General features: G+C 41.4%; 1 protein-coding gene across 1 annotated transcript in view; it reads right to left on the bottom strand.

The window, feature by feature from the left end:
* The window catches only part of LOC124805053 (calpain-D-like), a 114368-nt gene extending 96042 nt beyond the window's left edge, over positions 1-18326 (bottom strand). The window contains exons 1-3 of the mRNA XM_047265476.1: positions 18201-18326; positions 6376-6551; positions 4567-6062 (exon numbers count right to left, since the gene is read on the bottom strand). Of these exons, the coding sequence (XP_047121432.1) occupies positions 4567-6062; positions 6376-6521 (1642 nt within the window). The 5' untranslated portion in view covers positions 6522-6551; positions 18201-18326. The remainder of the gene's footprint in view (positions 1-4566; positions 6063-6375; positions 6552-18200) is intronic.
* Between the last annotated feature and the right edge of the window lie 3718 nt (positions 18327-22044).

The following is a 22044-nucleotide window of genomic DNA, read 5'->3' as shown; positions in this document are numbered from 1 at the left end:
ACAGTAACGGTGCTACAGTTACAGGAACTACTACAATATACAGTCTGCCCTGATAGCTGAGTGGTCAGCATGACAGATTGCCGTCCTACGGGCCCGGGTTCAATTCCCGGCTGGGTCGGGGACTTTCTCCACTCAGGGACTGGGTGTTGTGCTGTCTTCACCACCATTTCATCCCCATCCAGTGTGCAGGTCACCCAATGTGGCGTTGAATGTAATAAGACCTGCACCAAGGCGGCCGGACTTGCCCCTCAAGGGGCCTCCCAGCCAATGACACCAAACGCTCATTTCCATTTCCACTACAATATACAAGTGTTCTTGACAAATCTCAATTTATACCAATTGCTGTTCAGGTGTTGTCAGTCTTACTAGAAAGCATTTGTATTTTGTAAATGGTTATTCCTTGCTTGGCAGTTCTCTCTCTAACGATGGCAGGTGTGTTGGTTATCTACTCATTCACTACAGTATGATGCTGTTTTCACTTGGAGGCAATACTTTTTACAACTTAATTTGTCCATGCAATTCATAGATTTACTGCATAGTGTGAAAACTACAATAAAATAACAGGTAACTCTCAATTTATAGTCCTCTGAATCACAGTTGTTTAAAAGTGGGTAGTTTAATGCGTAAGCTTACATGTGTACATAATCATAGCATGTTTGAAACAAAGAGAAGGATGGCTTTAGGGTTCATAATACTCTCTCCCATCAGTGTTTGTGCATGCTATAATATGGTTCAACAATGTATGACTGCGAGCGCCATTTGCATCATGTTAAGAGTATTTTCAGTGATGATTGGAGATTGAGAGATTTCAGTCCGTCTATGGATGTTCGATCTGGGTAGCTTTTATTGGACTGCAGTTATAAACATATTGTCTTCATCAAATGGATCGAGTTCTGATTAATATGACTGCTTTAACACTGCAGTTCTTCTTGACCATATACTTCAGTGCTCTCTATCATTTGGGGCTGGTCTTCAACCACCAGTCACCAGTATTATTGCTCTTCACTTATGATGTTTCACTGTTATGCCTGCACATGCCATGTTTTATCTTGAACACTATCACTGTGTAAGTGTAGCTAGGGCAACAATCTATGGTGTACCTGCTTTAATCAATTATGCTTCAAAAATATCTTCTTGTTGAAAGGCAGAGAGTTTACCTATACCTACATTTAGCCAGTTACACAGAAAAAGTGTGAAAGTTATCTAATTCTGCAGATTAATGTTCGTCACAGAAATAAAACAGTGTCAGAGATGATTAGAGCTCAGATTTTAACGTAATATCAACACTCAAAATACGCACATATTTATGTAATAAATATGGGTAAAATATGTTATAAAATGTATAATATACCTAAACTATTTTATTACCAGGTACATATTTAACATAACACAACTTCTTAATTATGCCATAGTGTACTAAATCATTTTTATATTCACTTAAACATGTACCTCAAATACAAAAAGAAAATTAAGAAGATACATTTTACGTTGCTTAATTTTTTCAGTTTGAAGGCCTATACTGTGCTAATAATAGAAAATTATTTTCAGTCATGTCTGTCTGCTAATAATAGAAAATTATTTTTGGTCACATCTGTTTAATAAATTTCCATCTTCCTTTAATTACTAAGCTACCTTACTTTACTCCACTGAGGATATTGCAGATAGTAGGAAATTTCAAGTAGCCTGGATTTCTTGTCTAAACAGCATGAAATTCATTCAATATGTATCCTCTGTCCAGTACCACATCTAAGGTCAGTCAGCCTGCATTTGACATTCTCAACACTTTCCAACCATTTCTGTAAAATCGACACAATAGATTCTAATTCTGTGATGCTTCTCACAAGGAAGAGCATTTATGGTTTCATTGTCAGGTTCAGAGAAAGTATTTTATGTCTCTCATGCTGAAACTGAAGAGTCCCTCTGAAATAAATCAATTAACAATTTTACCATTTCAAAATTTTCATTATAAAAAGTGACAGCTCCAATCCCTGTTAAGTACTCCTTGTTAGGACAGGCTGAGGCACCACCAGTACTTTTGTAGAAATTGGCAATATTCAAGCTCTTGAAGCTAGTTTCACAAAATGTTTGCAGCATACATAGCAGAGCACATGGAAAAATTCATTTCTTGAATTTGGAGTCTCGCATCTGTGTCAATAACATCAACTTCTTAGACAATTGCACTCCTTTGTTCTTTGTGTGCATATCACTACATAAATTTGCTAAAATTGAGTTAGTCAGTTAGTTCATGGCTCAACATAGAATAATCTCTGTATTGGTAGTAAAAGTTTCATCCTTTATAACCCAAGACCTTAACTTAGACAACAGTTTTGATGCAACAGGAAGCATCATGAACACAAGCAGTTGTGGACTCTTCAGTACTACTTAGAAAACTTTTCTTGAGTCCTAATTCTGAATCAGTAGCAATCACCAGTAGTGCAAAATCTTAATGCTAGAAATCTTTTGTCTGCCCCACTGTTGATCTCGACAGACCTTTAAGCACCTTTACTAAACATAGTAATGGCTAATACAGTACTCCACCCAGTAGTGTTACTGTATCTGCTTTGCTCCTGAGAAATGAAATTTGAATCTTAGAAAATGAAGTAGAAGCTTGCCCTCCATAATTCAACTCCAAGTGCAATTAACCACTTTGTATTGCCCTTGAATGTGATTTTTAGAGATAATTTTCTTCCTGTCTTCATCTTTCATGTTAGGTCAGATTCGAAATTTTTCTACGGGGATGGTCTGCTAAGAGTGTGGGGAAATATGAAGAAGGCTAAAAAGGCAATAATATGAGTATATAATTTTATGTAGCATGAAGATGTAACACATAAAAATTGTAATTATAGTGAAATACGTAAAAGATGAAATGATAAAATGAAATACAGGGTGATTCAAAAAGAATACCACAACTTTAAAAATGTGTCTTTAATGAAAGAAACATAATATAACCTTCTGTTATACATCATTACAAAGAGTATTTAAAAAGGTTTTTTTTCACTCAAACACAAGTTCAGAGATGTTCAATATGGCCCCTTCCAGACACACGAGCAATATCAACCCGATACTCCAACTCGTTCCACACTCTCTGTAGCATATCAGGCATAACAGTTTGGATAGCTGCTGTTATTTCTCGTTTCAAATCATCAATGGTGGCTGGGAGAGGTGGCCGAAACACCATATTCTTAACATATCCCCATAAGAAAAAATCGCAGGGGGTAAGATCAGGGCTTCTTGGAGGCCAGTGATGATGTGCTCTGTCACGGGCTGCCTGGCGGCCGATCCATCGCCTCAGGTAGTTGACGTTCAGGTAGTTACGGACAGATAAGTGCCAATGTGGTGGCGCTCCGTCCTGCTGAAATATGAATTGTTGTGCTTCTTGTTCGAGCTGAGGGAACAGCCAATTCTCTAACATCTCCAGATACTGTAGTCCAGTTACAGTAGCACCTTCGAAGAAAAAGGGACCAAGAACTTTATTGGCTGAAATGGCGAACAAATGTACAACTAAATGAAACTTTATGGCTCCCTTAATTCGCTGACAGATAGTGCTTAGCTCTGCCTTTTGTCGTTGCAGAGTTTTAAATTCCTAAAGTTGTGGTATTCTTTTTGAATCACCCCGTATATCAACACTGGTGATATAATTTGTGAACATTTACACTTTTCATGTGCATGGCAGTGAAGTGAAAGAATATATAGATAAAAATCTGGGCTCATGATGCAAGAATGATGAGTGTTACCACCTCACAAAGATACCGTATTTCAGATCAAAGGTGCAGCCCTTACTCAAATAATGAATACATTTGCTCGAGGAGAAAAAGAGGAAACGAGAAAGAAAGAAAGAAATTCAGAAAGAAAGAAAGAAATAAAACATCAAACCTCATTCTTCACTAACTTGTCTTCACCTATCTCACAGTTTTAACCTCAATGCAAAAATTAAGGTCTACAGTAAAATATAAAAGGATGTAAATCAACCTCATACAAACTGCAGTCATGTCTGCATTACAACTTTTATATTCTGGTCCCAGAAATGACTTGACCATATGCCAGCATATGAAAGAGAGGGAACTTTGAAGATAAAGAATTAAATATAACAACCCACTTTCCACTCTTATAAATTACCGGCATTTTGGGAATTAGAAACATTGTTGAAGTTATGCAATAATGCTGATAGTAAAATAAATGTTTAGCTATGTTTTGAATGTATTTTTGAGTTTTCCTGCTCATATATATGGTAACTTACACGGTGAAGCACAAACTTACAGTGATCAACAAGTAGTACACCTAAAGGCTAAATGTATAAAAATATTTAAAAGAACGTAATGACATGTTGCCGTTTTGGATTTCCACCTTAGCATATTTATTTTCTTCCACTATTCATTTGGTTATTATGAAAATATTCACAATACAAAGAAACCATTTCCTCGTAAAAGATTTACTTTTCCGTTATAAAAATTAAAATGAACAAAAATGTCATGCATTAAATGTTTGATTTTAAACATTTTTCTTCACTTAGGATATTAAATGTAGTCACAAGAATTATTAAATTTAAATTATACAATTTTTACTAACCACTGCGGCGTGGAGCAGCAGCAGCAGCTGGTGACCCATTGATGCGCGATGAGCTGGCCCGGCGCTGAGCAGGTCGCTGCTTTGGAATGGCACCGCTGCTTCCAGAGCGAGCGCCCACCACCTGCCGATGTGACTGGCGAGGGGAAGGACTGCGTGGAGTCACACTGGGCTTTGGAACTTCCAGAAGTTTCTTTGTTGTTTCACAAACTTTACACACCTGAAGGCTCAATGGGTTTTTCAGTGTACACTGTCCACATGACCAAAACTCCCCCTTCCTCAGGGTCTTGTCTTCTACAGTACTAATACTGCGCAGTTTTGAGCCACCACACACAACACACGCATTATCAGCACCTGAGTTCACTAATGTACATTTTTTACACGTCCATTCCTGGTCCCTAACACTATTAGCACTAAAGCCTTCTCCAGGCAAAAATTGGAAGTCATCTTCCAAGTCCTGTTCCAAGGTAGCTAATGTTGGTGTCAACCCTGGAACTGGTAATTGCATGAGATCACCATTAGTTAGGATTTCCAGTTCCTCAGATTCTTGAGATCCCTCCTTCTTGGTTGGCGTGTATCGAACACTATCTTTGGTCACAGTTATGAGACTAGGTTCAGTAAGGGAAGGAGGGGAACGCACTGAATTACATATATCACAGCTATCAGACCAAAGAGGATTGTATGTATATGAGCACTTTGTACACGTCCACATGCGATCAAATGAACTACCACTCAGGCTAGAATTTTCTGAAGAAGCTGTTGACGATGATGAGGAATTTTGGCCAAGGGAGTTTTGGATGGTGTGCACAGGTGATGATACAGCAGGAGAAACAATATTGCCATTGGACACCTTGCTATGGTCCACATCAGCACCGGAGCCATTTGATGGCGATCTTCCAGGTATATTCTTTATTGTTTTCCTTGGAAGCACTAAGTTTGTACGGACAGGTTGGAGATGCTGAGTTGTTATAGGGTCAGAGATTCCAATGTATGAGTATCTTGTAACAGATCTATTTAAATTTTGTTGCTGCTGCAGCTGCAGATTCAGATTGACTGTTGACTGCAAGGCATAGTTGCCCTGTGTATCCATTTCAATCATGCTCCGGCGGTTGGCAATAGCTCGGCTACTTTGTAGTTCACTTCCTGTTGAGTGCACTTCAGAAAAGGATCTGCGATAAACTGGTTTAGGCCAAACATCACTGAGCAGTGAACTTATTTCATTATTATTTTCCAGGTGAGAAGAATTTCTCACATAATGAGTGTCTTGGGGTGTTGATGATGCACCAAATAACAACGAAAAATCACATTTTTTAAGCCCAGGTGCACTGGCCTCTGTAACAGACTGCCAGTCAGGAACAGTTATAGTGACACCATTCCTCGGCAGTGTACCTGATGATGTTGCTGAAAGACTGCTGGAGAAATCCAGTGGGGTATTGAGTTTACGTGGTGTTTCACACACCTCACAACGATCAGCACTATGAGAGTTGTGAAGTGTGCACCTTCAAAAGAAAACAAGAATAGAGAGTAATAAATGAATGTGTCACGGTAGTATTAAATTCATTCTCATAACATTAGTATTCAGTTAAAGGCTAAAAGAATTACATTCTAACTCAAAGAGGATCCTCATCTGCAAGCTCAAAATCATCCCACTTATATATACGAAACTAAGATAAAGAGGAAACGCGACTTAAATCTGAGAAATGTAATTACATGAGACAAATGTTGCAAAATACCATCCACCTGTCACCAAACCAACTTAAAACTAGAACTGAAATTTAAATAAACCCATAAAACTAATTGACATTTCCAAACCTTTGACAAACCCATGTTGTAGTAGCTTCCTGTATTTTAGCTGGTGACTGACTGTTTCTTGCATCAATTTTTTCATTAGTGCTGACACCAAGGCAATGTGGTCGGGCTTTCCAGGCTGCTGCATCAAGCAACATGCGCTGAACCATTGGAGATTCACGTGGTGATGATCGACTAACCTGTAAATAATATATTAATACTTAACAGAAATCATAAAATTTTAACCAAAACAAAAAACAGAATAACCAATTTCTTCCTTCATAACTATGAGTAAATTGTTTTCTCCCACTGTGTTCCTTTTTTTAATGTCCTCAGACCTAATGCACCTGTTCCTCACAGTCCTTAGCTTGCTTTCAAATATTGCCACTAATTATTTTATCTACTTGTCCTCCAACAAGTTTTGTTAGCTGTATAATAATATATTGCAATCTCTAAAATTGGCTTCCCAGGTATGTATTTAATTTTCATATTAATTTATAGCTGCATTATAGCCCACATAGTATTTCTGTAACAACTGACCAACTAACAGAAAATTAGACAAGAGTTCATTACAGATAGAACAGCAGTGGTTGTCTCAACTTTATGTATAAATGGATAATTAATATAATTTTAACATTATTAGCAATGGAACAAAGGAGAACTTACAAGAAAAGTCAAATGAAGAAGAAGGTATGCACATAAATGGAAACAAGGCCTCCTACAATCAGTACAAGATGCCGAAAGTAGTTACAATGTTGAGAAAATATTGCCACAGGAATGTCTGATTACACATTGACAATAAAACAGTAATAGACATAAAGAAACAAATGGAAACATGAAAGTAGCATAAAATATAACTACAGACATAATTCATCAAAGTGTAGTTGTACTAAAGAAAGTTAAGGAGCACCATAATCTTCTAACTACAAGAGAAATGAACTGAGCCAAATTCAAGAAAGGAGATGACACAGTTAAGTTAATACTGAAATGCTCATGCTGAGAGATGCGAATAGGAATGTGACTCTCCTGAGAATGAGAATGTTTGACTACATGTACAACACATCAGTCATTTCAATCAAAATAACCAGGTTTTGAAAATATAATGTAATTGAGTGAATAAAAAAGCCATACACCACGCACCAGCAGCAGGAGAAAATATATATAAAGGTTAAGTAAATGTGCAAGCTATCAGAGCCAGTGGCTCCTTTTTTCAGCAGAAGGGGTGAAAGGCAAGGTAGACAGATTAAGGAAAAGAACTGGTGAGGTTTAGGAAATGAGGAGAGTTCAAAAAAGTTGCCCAGACCCCAGGTCAGGGGAGACTTATCAGACAGGATGAGAAGGAAAGACAAACTGTTTGGTACTGCAACAGATGAGATTTGAAAACCTGAGAGCTTAAAGGTAAAAGATAGGATAATAAGCAAAACAGAGACTACTGACAAAACATTGTGCAAGAGTTAATAACAGCAGAAAACTAAGTGCACTGCATGTGGTACAGGTGGATGGTGCAGAAAAATAGGCAGGTCAGATAACAAAAGATATAGAAAACTAAAAGAAGTGAAGAAAGAAATAGTTAATGAGAAGAAATGCTGAGACCGAAGGAATTAACGTAAATTAAGGCCAGGTGATTGTCAAGAACTATCAACATATTGTAATGCCAGTTCCCACCTATGGAGTTCTGAGAAACTGGTGTTTGGGAGGGGGGGGGGGGGGGAGGAAGGGAATCCAGATGATACATGTGGTGAAACAGGCAACAGGGTCACGACTGTCATGTTGTAGAGCACACACTGCAGCCAGTATACACTCTCTTATATGTGTCTGTTCATCCTAACAGACAACTTCGTGGCAGTCATAACAATGTAAAAGGACAAACAGCTGGTACATGAAATGTGGCTCTACCTTTGATAGTACATGTTTTACCAGTTACAGGGCTGATATAGGTGGTGGTAGGAGGGTGCATCATAGGGCAAGTGTTATAGTGGTGATGATCACAGAGTAGGAGCCATGGAGTAGTGCACAGGTGCATAAAAGCATGGGCTCTGATCAAGATATTGCAGAGATTGGGCAAGGGGCAGGGGAGTGGGGGGGGGGGGGTATGTTAGAAGGGGGCTCCAAAAAGGTATTCTACATATGGTGTGCAAAATGTTGGACAGGATGAACCTCAGTTCAGAGCATAATTTTAGGAACTCATAGCCTTATCGAAGCAGGGCGTGGCAGCATGGGAAATCTGCTTCTGAGTTAGACTGATGGGATAGCTAGATCCAGTGAAGGCTGAGGTGCAAGTGGTGGTGTTTTGCTGTAAAGAGTCTGCATCTGAACAAACATGTTTGCCCTAAATGCCAAGGCTGTATGGGAAGGAACATTTGTCATGGAAAGGATGGCACCTGCCAAAATGCAAGTACTGTTGTCCCTTGTAGGTTTAATATAAACAAAATTGTGTAGCTGTCCATTGGTGAGGATGAGGTCAACACCAATGAAAGTGGCATGGGACTTTGAATAGGACCATGTGAAATTTAATTGGGAGAATGTATCTAAAGAGATTCCTAAAATTAAAGATTCCAAAAATTAGAAATTCCAAAAATTTTAACAGGTCAGCCTCACCATGAGCCCATATGCCAAAGATATCATCAATGTATTTAAATCAAACCAGGGACTGAAGGCTTTCCAGGAAAGCCCCCCATCCAAGAGACCCACGAAAAAGTTGTCATAGGAAGGAGGTATCCTGGTTCCCATGGCCATGACCTCTGATTTGTTTGTATGGCAGCTGCTCAAAGGTAAAGTAGATATCGATAAATATAAAGCTGATTAAAGTGAGCAAGGCGGACATCATGGGTTTGGAGTCAGTTGGACACTGGTTGAGGTAATGTTCAGCAGCAGAGAGACCATGTACATGGGGGATGATCGTATGGAGTACGTAGGGTGGGGTTGGGGGGGGGGGGGGCAGGGGATAAGCAAGGTGTGTGACAGGAGTGAGGCAGGCACAGATTTCAGATGATCTAGGAAATGGCTGGTCTCTTTAATAGAGAAGGGAAGTATTTGTACTGTAGGTTGCAGGTGTTAATTCACTAAAGCAGATGCATGTTCAGCTGGTGCTTTGAAGCCAGCAACTATGGGACAGTTTGGATGATTGAGTTTTTGGATCTTATGAAGAAGATTAAAGATTTGGGTGTATGGTTTGGTGGTGTATGAAGTTCTATGGACTGTGGTGTTAGTCTGTGTGAGGGGTCTGAGGTGTTAAGAAGGTACTGTAGTCAGTTTGTATCACAGGGATGGGATCTTGATAGTAGGTGTCATACATACAGGTGTCAGACAGTTGTAGTGTATACCATCGCTTTCATACTCCCATCAATCAGGTACTGCAGTGATAGATCCCACTGGAAGGATAATGATGCAGTCATCAATTTTTAGGGGATGAAGAGCCTTGAGTTCTGCAGAGGACAGGTTATGGTCATGTTGTAGGGATCTGTAGGATGTTAAGAATTCTTCAAAGGCTTGTAAAGGGGTGGTTCTGAGGCAGTGGTGGTGGATCAAGTTGGGATAATGTTCAGAACAGTTCAACGCAGTGTTCAGTGCCAAGTTTGATGTTGGAGAGATTTGGGATTGTGATGCAAAGTGATATTTCCAGTTGTCATTATGTATGAAGGAAAGTAGGTCCTTCACCAAAGCAAGTTGAGGGCTGAAAGTGAGACACTTGGATAATACAAATAATTCAGGAGGGGACACTACCTTAATGAGAGGTTAAGAACACTGCATTGTTGTGGCTGATTCTTGTGTTCATGAGTTACTGATGCTGGGTCCATCCTGACTGATATTTTGCCCACTACACCTAGAATAGATTTTTGAGCCCCTACCCCTCACCCCTGCCCAATTTCTGCAATATCCTGGTCTTTTTGCACCTATTCGCTACACTATGGCTCTTACCCCTGTGACTGTCACCACTCTAAGACTTGCCTTATGCACCCTCCTACCACCACCTGTATCAGTCTTGTAACTGGCAAAACATATACTATCAAAGGGAGAGCCACATGTGAAATGACACATTAAGTGGACCAGCTGTTATGTAAACACTGTTTGGTCTTTTACATTGGTATGACTACCACCAGCTTATCAGTCAGGATGAACAAAGACAGACATAGAGCGTATACTGGCAATGCACAACATCCTGTTGCAGATTGTGCTCTACAACATGACAGTCATGACATTGGTGCCTGCTTTGCCACACATGCCATCAAGATTCCTCCCTTGCCACCAGTTTCTGAGAATTCCATAGGTGGTAACTGGCATTACATTCAGTACTTCATCTCAACTTCAGCATTGTTCTGTGGTACCACATTTCAAAATCATCTATTCTTTTCCTATCTGAACTTTGCATCTCTTCCTATCTGAACTTTGTACTGTCCATTTTTCATTTCCATACAAGGCTGCACTACAGAATTACGATATCACTGGCAAAACTCAAAGACTTTATTTCTTCTCCCTGAACTTTAATTCCTTTTCCTCATATCTACTTACAATACTTCACAGTTTGCTCAATCTACATACCGAATAGCATCAAGGATGGGCTACAATCCTGTCACACCCCCTTTGCAACTACTGACTCTTTCATGTCTTTTAAATCATAACTGCAGTCTTGTTTCTGCACATGTTACAGACAACATTTCACCACCTGTATTTTATTCTTGCTACCTTCATTGTCAAATGCTGTCTCTAAATCTTCAAATGATATAGGTGTAGGTTAGCCTTCTTTAAATGTATCTTCTACATCAAAGCATCAATGTTTGCCTCACATCTTCGTACATTTCCTCCAGAACCAAAACTGACCTTGTCTGAAGACAGGCTATACCAGTCTTCTCACTCTCGTGTATAATAATTTGTGTTAGTTCTTTTCAGACATTAGTTATCTTCTTTGGAATTTGAATTGTTATAGCCTTCTTGAAGTCTGAGGGTATGTCTTTCATTTCTCATACATCTTGCATACCAGACAGAATAATTTTGTCACAGCTGGTTTTTCCAAGGATCTCAATAAATATGAGTCAACCTTGTCTACATCATCATAGGTTCTTCAGTATTCTGTCAAATTCTTCTCAGAGTATCATGTTTCCCATCTCTTTTTCATCTACTTTTTTCCCTTCCCATAATACTGTCTTCATTCCCCTTGTACAGCCATTGTGTATCTTCTTCCCATGTTTCAGTTTTCCATCGTTGCTTTGCATTGGCTTCATGTCTGGTCTCTTAATAGTCATTCACGTGGTTCTCATTTTTTCCTGATGTCTCTTTAATTTTCCTATAAGTAGCTCATCTAATATTTTTCATAGTCTGCAATTCTCCTCCATCTATTTCTCCTTTGCCATTTTGCGCATGTCTGTATCCCCTTTTGCCTGCTTCATTTACTGCATTTTTGTATTTCCTATATTCATCAACAAAGTTCAGTATCTCGTGTGTTGCCCACAGATTTCTCCTGGGCCTTGTCTTTAGCAGAGTTCTTCCCCTGCTGACTTTAGTATTGCATCTATCAAAGCTACCCATTTCTCATCTGTTGTATTATTTCCTGCAGTTTCGATCAATTATTGCCTTCCTTCATTTCTGACTACTCAGAAGTAATTTATTCATTTTCAATCTGCAGTTTTTAGAATTTCTTCTGCCATTCTGTATTTATACTCATGGAGAAAAAAAGGCACCAAAAAATCAAAAGAAATCTGTTGTGATTTCTCATGTAAGGAAGGCCACATTTTTATGTAAGTTCTGCTTAAGAAATGTCTTGTACAACAGATGGAACTTTACTAATTGGGAGGAATACAAATCTGAGGAGTTTGTAGTCACAGCAAAATTTCATAACTGTCATGTGGTAATCTAGGTCTATTGTTGTTCATTTGGACTCTGACAGTAGTACACTTCCTGAACTGTGGTAATACTCTGGCTCTTTTTATGCCAACATGACAGAACTCCTAGTCACACAGCAAAGACCACTGCAACATGGTTCAAAGAAAATTAGGAGCATTTTGTGAAGTTATATGTTACGTAGTGTAACAACAGACCCAGATATGAGTACATAAGGCAGATCATACATGATGTGGGGTGCAGCAATTACACTGAAGTGAAAAGGATGCTGGAAAGTGACAGGAATGGAGTTGATGACCAGAATAATGTCTTTTGTGAATGGTAGTTAATTGTTGTTGATGATGACCTAATTATCCAAAAACCTGTTCACAGACATATATTGATATAACAGAACATAATTTGTTTAATCCATTAAATTTAAGGCATGCAGTCATGCAAATTTAATCTCTTCTATTGACATTTTGGCAGTGAATCTTCCAGCTTTTCTCAGAGTACACCAAGAGACTGAAAACAGTACCAAGAGCACTTTATATTCTCCACCACAGTGGTACTGTGCATGCAAGTTGGCTTCAGAGATGCTGATCAATCGTAGAGTGGTTTCAGACAAAGGATTCCTTCACGTTGAATGCAAACACCTGAAGACCATCTTCAAAGCAAATGGATATTTCTAGCAACAGATTCATAGGGCATTGCCCATTAAATGAAGGATGCAGATGTGTGATCAGGAATACAGTGACGACACTTACAAGTCAACTGCATTCCTGCCTTAGGTGAGTCCTCTCACCTCAAAGGTAGGCCAGATCCTCGAACAATACAGTGTCAAAATGGTCTTCCATCATCTGACAAAGATGTACGGTCCACTAGGTGCTGTCAGGGTTGACTTGCTGCTACAGAAGGCAGGGGTATCAGATTCCTTGTGAGAGTTGTAGCAGTTTGTGTATTGGCCATTCAACATGAAATGCTCATGAGAGTTGCATCTAACACCAATGGTATATGTACTTGGTATAACCAAATAAATCAGCAGTGGCAAAACACTGCATAGATATCTCCACTCTATGGACTATACCAGCATGAAGATTTTACCTGCCACTGTGTCATTTTAGGACTCTTGTGTTTTGCAGAAAATGTGGAAATTTAATTACCTTATAATTTAATAAATCATGACAGTGGTTTTAATTTGGAAAAGTCATTGACTCTGATCCTTATTAAAGTCAATAAATTGCAGAGAAGGTGTCATGGTGTTGCCACCAATGAATAAACATTGAGGAAGGACTTGATCATCTGAACATTTCTCTAGATACCTCATGGGGCATGCATCTGCACAGTATAGCTCTCTGCCACTGGGGTGAATTATAGTGTCATTTAAGTCCTATAACACCATGCATTCTACCTCACTTTCTGCATCTGACTCCCTCCTCCTAGCATCTGACTCCCTCCTCCTACACATGTCCTCTACCAGTTGATAAAATTCCTCCTTTTCTTTGAATTGGTTGAATATCTTTGAAAATCCTATACATCCCACTAATTTGACAACCATAACCCAATTGTTTACTCAATCCTCTCCAATTCAGAGAAGCTGCCATGCCTGTACCAACATGTCCCAGCCTGCCTCCATCTACTCACCCTCCATATCCTATCCCAAGGCAACTTCATCCAACAGATTCTGCCCTTCAGAGCCAGTAATCTGCTGGTCAAGGTACGCACCCTACTAGCTACAGCCCTCATCGCTATATCCTATCCTAAGAACAATGATCCAACATTTCTCACAGCCTCCAAACCCGACTTCACTCTTTCCTGTTCTGGTCTCCATTTATACCTCCTACTTCCCTGACCAATATTTTTGAGCCATCCTTACTTACTTACCTACTTTTTTCCTACCCAAATGGCTGCTATTGGGAGCTGACCTCAAGGGACTTGCTGCATGTGTCACTATGACCATCTTATCACCACCCAAACCATCACTATCTTTTATAGAAAATCATCAAAAGGGGTCATTTTACTATCTGCAGAGATTATGAGTCACTACAGATATATTGTTCGTTGAGGAAAATGGTCTCAACACTTGAGTCATTCTCAATAGCCCATATTATTTCTTAGCCAATGGCTGCATCAGTATGTAGTAGGGAATGTGCATCTTCTCATGTTTCCTACTAGAGGACTCACTCAGTCCTTTGGAAAAAAACTTGAGGAAGAGCACACTTATAGTACATGCTGAGACAGCCATCAGCTAAGAATTTATATGGGCTGCTGAGAATGATTCAAGTGCTGAAACTGGTTTAGCCATTAAACAACACATGTGAGCCCTGACTGATAACATCTGTAGTCAAATTTAGTGGAATCATTGATGCTCTATGGTGAGAACTTGGGAAATATAAACATTGTTATTGTATTTTAAATCCATTACAGGGGTTTAACTGTAAGAAAACTGACTGGAGAGCAGAGCAACAGAACATGGTTGCTGCCAGCCCCCAACGTGTGGTTTGGCAGAAGAAAGTAACAATAAAGAAAAATATATCTCCAAAACTAATTTCCTTTCTGCAGTGGAGTATGCATTAATTTGAAACTTCCTGGCAGGTTAAAAATGTGCACTGCATCAGGACTCAAACCCAGGGCCTTTGCTTTTTGCTGGCAAGTGCTATAATGACTGAATTAACCAAGCACGACTCACAGCAAAGATCCTAAGTTTGAGTCCTGGATTGGCACACAGTTTTAATCTACCAGGACTTTTCCAATCAGTGCACACTCCTCTGCAGAGTAAGAATTCATTCAAGAAACCACCCCCCCCCCCCCTCCCCCCAAGCTGTGGCTAAGCAATGCCTGTGCCATGTCCTTTCTTCCAAATGTGCTAGCCTCACAAGGTATGAAGCAGAATTTCCATGAAGTTCAGAGACTAGACGATGAGATACTGGCAAAAGTAAAGCTGAGTGTATGTCATGAGTCATGCTTGGATATCTCAGATGGTTGATCAGTTGCCCACACAAGGCAAAGGTGCCAGACATGTCTGAAAGAACAGATATCATGTGGAATCTGCAGCTGTGATACATATTATGCAAAATTGTAGCTGGAGGGGGCAGAAAAAAGGAAAGACAAGAAGCTAATGATAGCAGCTGCATCAAGACTGAATGCAGAATTGGTGTCAATGAGTGAAAATGTGTGCCAGACCAGAACTCGAATCCAGGATCTTCTGCTTACTACATAGCTGCGTTAACCACTGTGCCATGCAGACACAGTGTTTATTGCAAATGTGGAGACTATCTCAACATGCTCCCTTGCTAACCCACACTTCCACTTTGCATCACCTATCCTCAACCTATCAACAAAAGCAAAATGAGGAACATTGAATGTAGTCGAATTAAGTCGGGTGATGCTGAGGGAATTAGATTAGGAAATGAGACATTTAAAGTAGGAAAGGAGTTTTGCTATTTGGGGAGCAAAATAACTGATGATGGTCAGAGTAGAGAGGATATAAAATGTAGACTGGCAATGGCAAGGAAAGCGTTTCTGAAGAAGAGGAATTTGTTAACATCGAGTATAGATTTAAGTGTCAGGAAGTCATTTCTGAAAGTATTTGTATGGAGTGTAGCCATGTATGGAAGTGAAACATGGACGATAAAGAGTTTGGACAAGAAGAGAATAGAAGCTTTCGAAATGTGGTGCTACAGAAGAATGCTGACGATTAGATGGGTAGATCACGTAACTAATGAGGAGGTATTGAATAGAATTGGGGAGAAGAGGAGTTTGTGGCACAACTTGACAAGAAGAAGGGACCGGTTGGTAGGGCATGTTCTGAGGCATCAAGGGATCACAAATTTAGCATTGGAGGGCAGCGTGGAGGGTAAAAATCATAGAGGGAGACCAAGAAATGAATACACTAAACAGATTCAGAAGGATGTAGGTTGCAGTAGGTACTGGGAGATGAAGAAGCTTGCACAGGATAGAGTAGCATGGAGAGTTGCATCAAAGCAGTCTCAGGACTGAAGACCAAAACAACAACAACATCCTCAGTCCTTGTCGATGTCCTCCGCGCTTGCTGATTTTAAATACCCACCGAGAGCGAATGTAATTGTGAATTTGTGCTGAAGTTTGTGGATTCATTTCCCATTGAGGCAAATCAATTATATGAATGTGTGATGTCTGTTCTTTCAGACATGTCTGAAGGAGCAGACACCACACATCCATATAACTACTGAAGAATATGTCCGAAACAACAGGCACCACGCATTCATATAACTAATTTGCTTCAATGGGCAATAAATTCACAACCTTCACTGTGGATGCGCAATTATGTTTGACCACTGGTGGGAATCTAAAACCGGCACATGTGGAGGACAATGACGGAGACTGCAGATAGGTGGTACTAGGTGGAAGGGTGAGTCGACCGGAGAGCATGCTGAGATAGGTTGTGCATTTGCGATAGACACTGTCTGTGTATCATCATCATCAGTTTCCAGAATGAGATTTTCACTCTGCAGCGGAGTGTGCGCTGATATGAAACTTCCTGGCAGATTAAAACTGTGTGCCCGACCGAGACTCGAACTCGGGACCTTTGCCTTTCGCGGGCAAGTGCTCTACCAAGTCTGGAAGGTAGGAGACGAGGTACTGGCAGAAGTAAAGCTGTGAGTACTGGGCGTGAGTTGTGCTTCGGTAGCTCAGTTGGTAGAGCACTTGCCCGCGAAAGGCAAAGGTCCCGAGTTCGAGTCTCGGTCGGGCACACAGTTTTAATCTGCCAGGAAGTTTCATCATCATCAGTTATCTGCTATATTAGCAGGTCCTTTGCCTCTCCATTTTCTGCGATCCATTGCTTCAGGAAGTTTCATCATCATCAGTTATCTGCTATATTAGCAGGTCCTTTGCCTCTCCATTTTCTGCGATCCATTGCTTCCTTCTTAAGCCTGCTGTATGTTGTACCGTCCATCATGTCATCCAGTATCTGGAATCTCTTCCTTCCTTGCATCTTTTTCCCTTCTACATAACCTTCTAAAACTGTTTTTATCAGTCTGTCATTCTTTCTCAATATATGCCCAATCCAATTTCTTTTTCTTCTCTTTATTACATCTAGTAACTGTCTTTTCTCTCGCACTCTTCTCAGTACGTCTTCATTTTTTACTCTGTCCATCCAACTTATTCTTTCCATCCTCCGCCATGCCCAGATCTCAAAAGCCTCCACCTTTCTCTGTCTTTTTTCCTCGTAGTCCCTGTTTCAGTGCCATATAGAAGAACACTCCATACAAGACATTTTATGAGTCTCTTTCTGAGTTCTCTGTCCAGACCGCTGCAGAAGATTCTCCTTTTCTTATAAAACGCCTCTTTTGCCAATGCTATCCTTGTTTTAATTTCTGTGGTGCACTTCCAGTCGGTGTCTATCCTGCTTCCAAGATGCTTAAAATTTTGCACCTGTTCTAGTATTTCTCCATTCAGCATAATTTTTATTTCCTTATTTCCTCCTAGTGCCAATACTTTTGTTTTATTTGTGTTAATTTTCATTCCATATTTTTTTCCGTTAGTTGCAATGGTGTCCACTAAATCCTGTAATTCTTTTTCCCCTGTGGCTAGAAGGACCATGTCATCAGCAAACCTCAAACATCCTACCGTTCTTCCTCCAATTTCTACTCCTTTGTCATCTAATGAGCAATGGTCAATTGTATTTTCCAAGTAGAGGTTGAAAAGAGTAGGTGATAGCATCCTTGTCTTACTCCTCTTCCTAGTCTATCTATAAACACTGTCTGTGTAGTGCAGTAGTTAATGTAACTGCCTAGTACACGAGAGATCCCGGATTCGAGTTGTTCTCCGGCACATATTTTCACTCATCGCTGCTGATTCCGCATAAAGTCTTGATGCAGCTGACATCAATAGTTCCTTCCCTTCCCTTTCCTTTCTCCCTCCTTCCCCCCCCCCCCCCCCCTCCCTTCACCTTGAATTTACATACTCAGGAAACTGTCCTACCAAGATGTGTCGGAAGATTCCACTAACGTGAGAAAAGTTTTGTCTCGGGAAAGAGATAAGAAGATACTGACCTTAGACTTGACACGCTCGTAAACAGAGCTGTAGTGCCTCTTGGGCGAGCGCTGCTGCTGGCAGGAGTCATCCTTGGGCGCCGGTGACCTGGGGACGGGCGAGGAGACGGGGGTCGGGGTGGGGTGGGGGGCGGAGTCTGCGGCAGATACGTCAGCAGCCAGCGCTGGCGCTGCGAGATGCTGCTGTTGCTGTTGTTGCTGCTCGGGGTCTCGGCAGCCGCAGACGGCGCAGCGCGAGCTGACGCTCACGTTGTAGAAGCGGCACTGGCCGCAGGGCCACGCGTGCTGCAGGCTGGGTGCGCTCGCAGGCCGCTGCTCGCCGCCTCCGTCCAGCGAGCCGCCCTCGCAACCTGCCCACAAGCAAGCACCGACTTCTGCACTCCGACCACTATCACCACAACTTTCATCTACATCTACGCACTCCAAGCGCCCTTATTGGTGTTTGGCGGAGGGTGCTTTTTATCACTGCCACTCCCACAATTTATTGTTCCACTGCCGAAAGGAGTGCGCGAAAACTATTGTAGCTAAGCCTGCGTGTTAGCTCGATACTTCATAATTTTCCTTTCACGGTCTTTACAGGATTTGGTGGACACCATTGCAGCCAACGGAAAAAAAATATGGAATGAAAATTAACACAAATAAAACAAAAGTATTGGCACTAGGAGGGAATAACGAAATAAAAATTATGCTGAATGGAGAAATACTAGAACAGGTGCAAAATTTTAAGTATCTTGGAAGCAGGATAGACAACGACTGGAAGTGCACCACAGAAATTAAAACAAGGATAGCATGGCAAAAGAGGCGTTTTATAAGAAAAGGAGAATCTTCTGCACTGGTCTGGACAGAGAACTCAGAAAGAGACTCGTAAAATGTCTTGTATGGAGTATTCTATATGGCGCTGAAACATGGACTATGAGGAAAAAAGACAGAGAAAGGCTTTTTAAATCTTGACATGGCGGAGGATGGAAAGAGTAAGTTGGATGGACAGAGTAAAAAATGAAGACGTACTGAGAATAGTGGGAGAGAAAAGACACTTATTAGATGTAATAAAGAGAAGAAAAAGAAATTGGACTGGGCATGTATTAAGAAAGAATGACGGACTGATAAAAACAGTTTTAGAAGGTTATGTAGAAGGGAAAAGGAAGCGAGGAAGGAAGAGATTTCAGATACTGGATGACATGATGGACGGTACAACATACAGCAGCCTTAGGAAGGAAGCAATGGATCGCAGAAAATGGAGAGGCAAAGGACCTGCTAATATAGCAGATAACTGATGATGATGACGTGAGGTATACAATACGGACAGAAGTGAAAAAATTCGTGGGATACCTCCTAATATCTTGTCGGACCTCCTTTTGTGTGGTGTAATGCAGCAACTCGACGTGGCATGGACACAAAAATTCGTTAAAAGTCCCCTGCAGAAATATTGTGTCATGCTGCCTCTATAGCTGTCCGTCATAGCGAAGGTGTCCGCCCCGGTAGCTGAATGGTCAGCGTGACGGATTGTCAAACCTCTGGGCCCGGGTTCGATCCCGGCTGGGTCGGGTAACTTTCTCCGCCCAGGGACTGGGTATTGTGCTGTCCTCATCGACTGGAGGTCGCCGAAGTGGCGTCAAATTGAAAGACCGGCGAACGGTCTGACCGACGGGGGGCCCTAGCCATACGATTAAATAAAAATAGCGAAGGTGTTGCCAGTGCAGCTGGCTGATGTGGCCGAGCGGATCTAGGCGCTTCAGTCTGGAACCGCGCGACCGCTACGGTCGCAGGTTCGAATCCTGCCTCGGGCATGGATGTGTGTGATGTCCTTATGTTAGTTCGGTTTAAGTAGTTCTAAGTTCTAGGGGACTGATGACCTCAGATATTACGTCCCATAGTGCTCAGAGTCATTGGAACCATCTGTTGCCGGTACAGGATTTTGTGCACCAACTGTGCTCTCGATTATGTCCCATAAATGTTCAATGGGATTCATGTCGGGCGATCTGGGTGGCCCAATCATTTGCTCAAATTGTCCGGAATGTTCTTCAAACCAATCGTGAACAATTTTGGCTCAGTGACAACTCCACCGTTGTTTGGGAACATGAAGTCCACGAATGGCTACAAATGGTCTCCAGGTAGCTGAATATAATCATTTCCAGTCAAGGGTTCTTGGCTTCGTGGGGTCTGTGCCACACTTGAACCTTGCCATCAGCTCTCAACAACTGAAAGCGGTGCTCGTCTGACTACGGCCCTGTTTGGCAGCCGTCTAGGGTCCAACCGATATGGTCACGAGCGCAGGAGAGGCACTGCACGAGACGTCGTGCTGTTAGCAAAGGCACTCGCGTCGGTTGTCCCACTAACGCCAAATGTCGCCGCGCTGTCCTAACGGATGCGTCAGTCGTAGGTCCCACAACCACTGATTCTCTGTTAATACTGACAACTCTACACAAACGCCGCTGCTCTCGACCGTCAAGTGAAGGCCGTCGGCCACTGCGATGTCCGTGGTGAGAGGTAATGCCTGAAATGAGGCTCATCAAACTAGAAAACATGAAATATTACAAGGTGTGCAACTTCGCTTCCGCCGTTTGCCGATAGGTGGCGACAACGGCAAGTAGCGGTCGAAAGAAAAAGATCACAGACGTCAGGCAGTTAGCGGTCAACATAACCTCATTAAAACAGTAGTCGATTTGTGTCTGTATCACAAAGTTGCTCTTGATTGAAAATGTCAGTTAAGGGGCCTAATTCTCGTCATTTGGGGGAGGTGTTACTGTTTTGTTTCAATATGAAGAAAACACCGACTGAGTCTCATCGAATGCTCTCAAGTACGTATGGTAAGGATGCTATTACTGAAAGAGCGTGTCGTGAGTGGTTTCAACGCTTCAAGAACGACGATTTTAACGTTGTACACCGGCATAGTGGTGGAAGAGAGAATGTTTACGAAGATGCAAAATTGGAGACATTGCTGAGTGAAGACTCGCGTCAAACTCAAGAAGAATTGGCACAATTAGTGGGAAATACACAGCAAGTCATTTCAAAACGTCTCAAGGCTATGGGCATGATTCAGAAAGAAGGAACTTAGGTCGCGTATGAGCTGAAACCAAGAGACGTTGAACGGCGTTTGTGTGTGAACAGTTGCATCAGAGACAAAAACGGAAGGGATTTCCATCGCTTTGTAACCGGGGACAAAAAATGGGTCCATAACGGTAACCCTAAACGCAAAAAATCACGGAGATATCCCGACCATGCTTCCACGTCGACGGCCAAACCGAAAACTCTTGGTGGGACAAGCTCGGCGTCTTGTACTATGAGGTGTTAAAACCAAGTGAAACAATCACAGGTGCTTGAAACTTCGTGGAAGATTAAAACTGTGTGCCGGACCGAGACTCGAACTCGGGACCTTTGCCAGGAAGTTTCACATCAGCGCACACTCCGCTGCAGAGTGAAAATCTCAATGTGAATCACGGGCGCTTGTTATCGAACGCAATTAATGCGTTTGAGCAGAGCATTAAAAGACAAACGGTCGCAATACAGCAAGAGCCACGATAAAGTGGATTTGCAGCATGACAACGCTCGACCCCACGTTGCAAGAGAGGTCAAAACGTACTTGTAAACGTTAAAATGGGAAGTCCTACCCCACCCGCCGTATTCTCCAGATATTGCTCCCTCTATCACCTGTTTAGATCAATGGCGCATGGCCTGATTGACCAACATTTCCGATCTCATGAAGAAGCCACATACTGGATCTATTCGTGGATCGCTTCGAAAGATGAACAATTTTTTCGACGCGGGATTCGTGCACTGCCCGAAATATGGGAGAGAGTAGTGGCCAGCGATGGAAAATACTTTGAATGATACATGTGTAACCAAT

The sequence above is a fragment of the Schistocerca piceifrons genome, chromosome 7 (genome assembly GCF_021461385.2).
Source record: "Schistocerca piceifrons isolate TAMUIC-IGC-003096 chromosome 7, iqSchPice1.1, whole genome shotgun sequence".
In the NCBI taxonomy this organism is placed as follows: domain Eukaryota; kingdom Metazoa; phylum Arthropoda; class Insecta; order Orthoptera; family Acrididae; genus Schistocerca; species Schistocerca piceifrons.
This window is presented reverse-complemented; position numbering and strand designations above follow the sequence as displayed.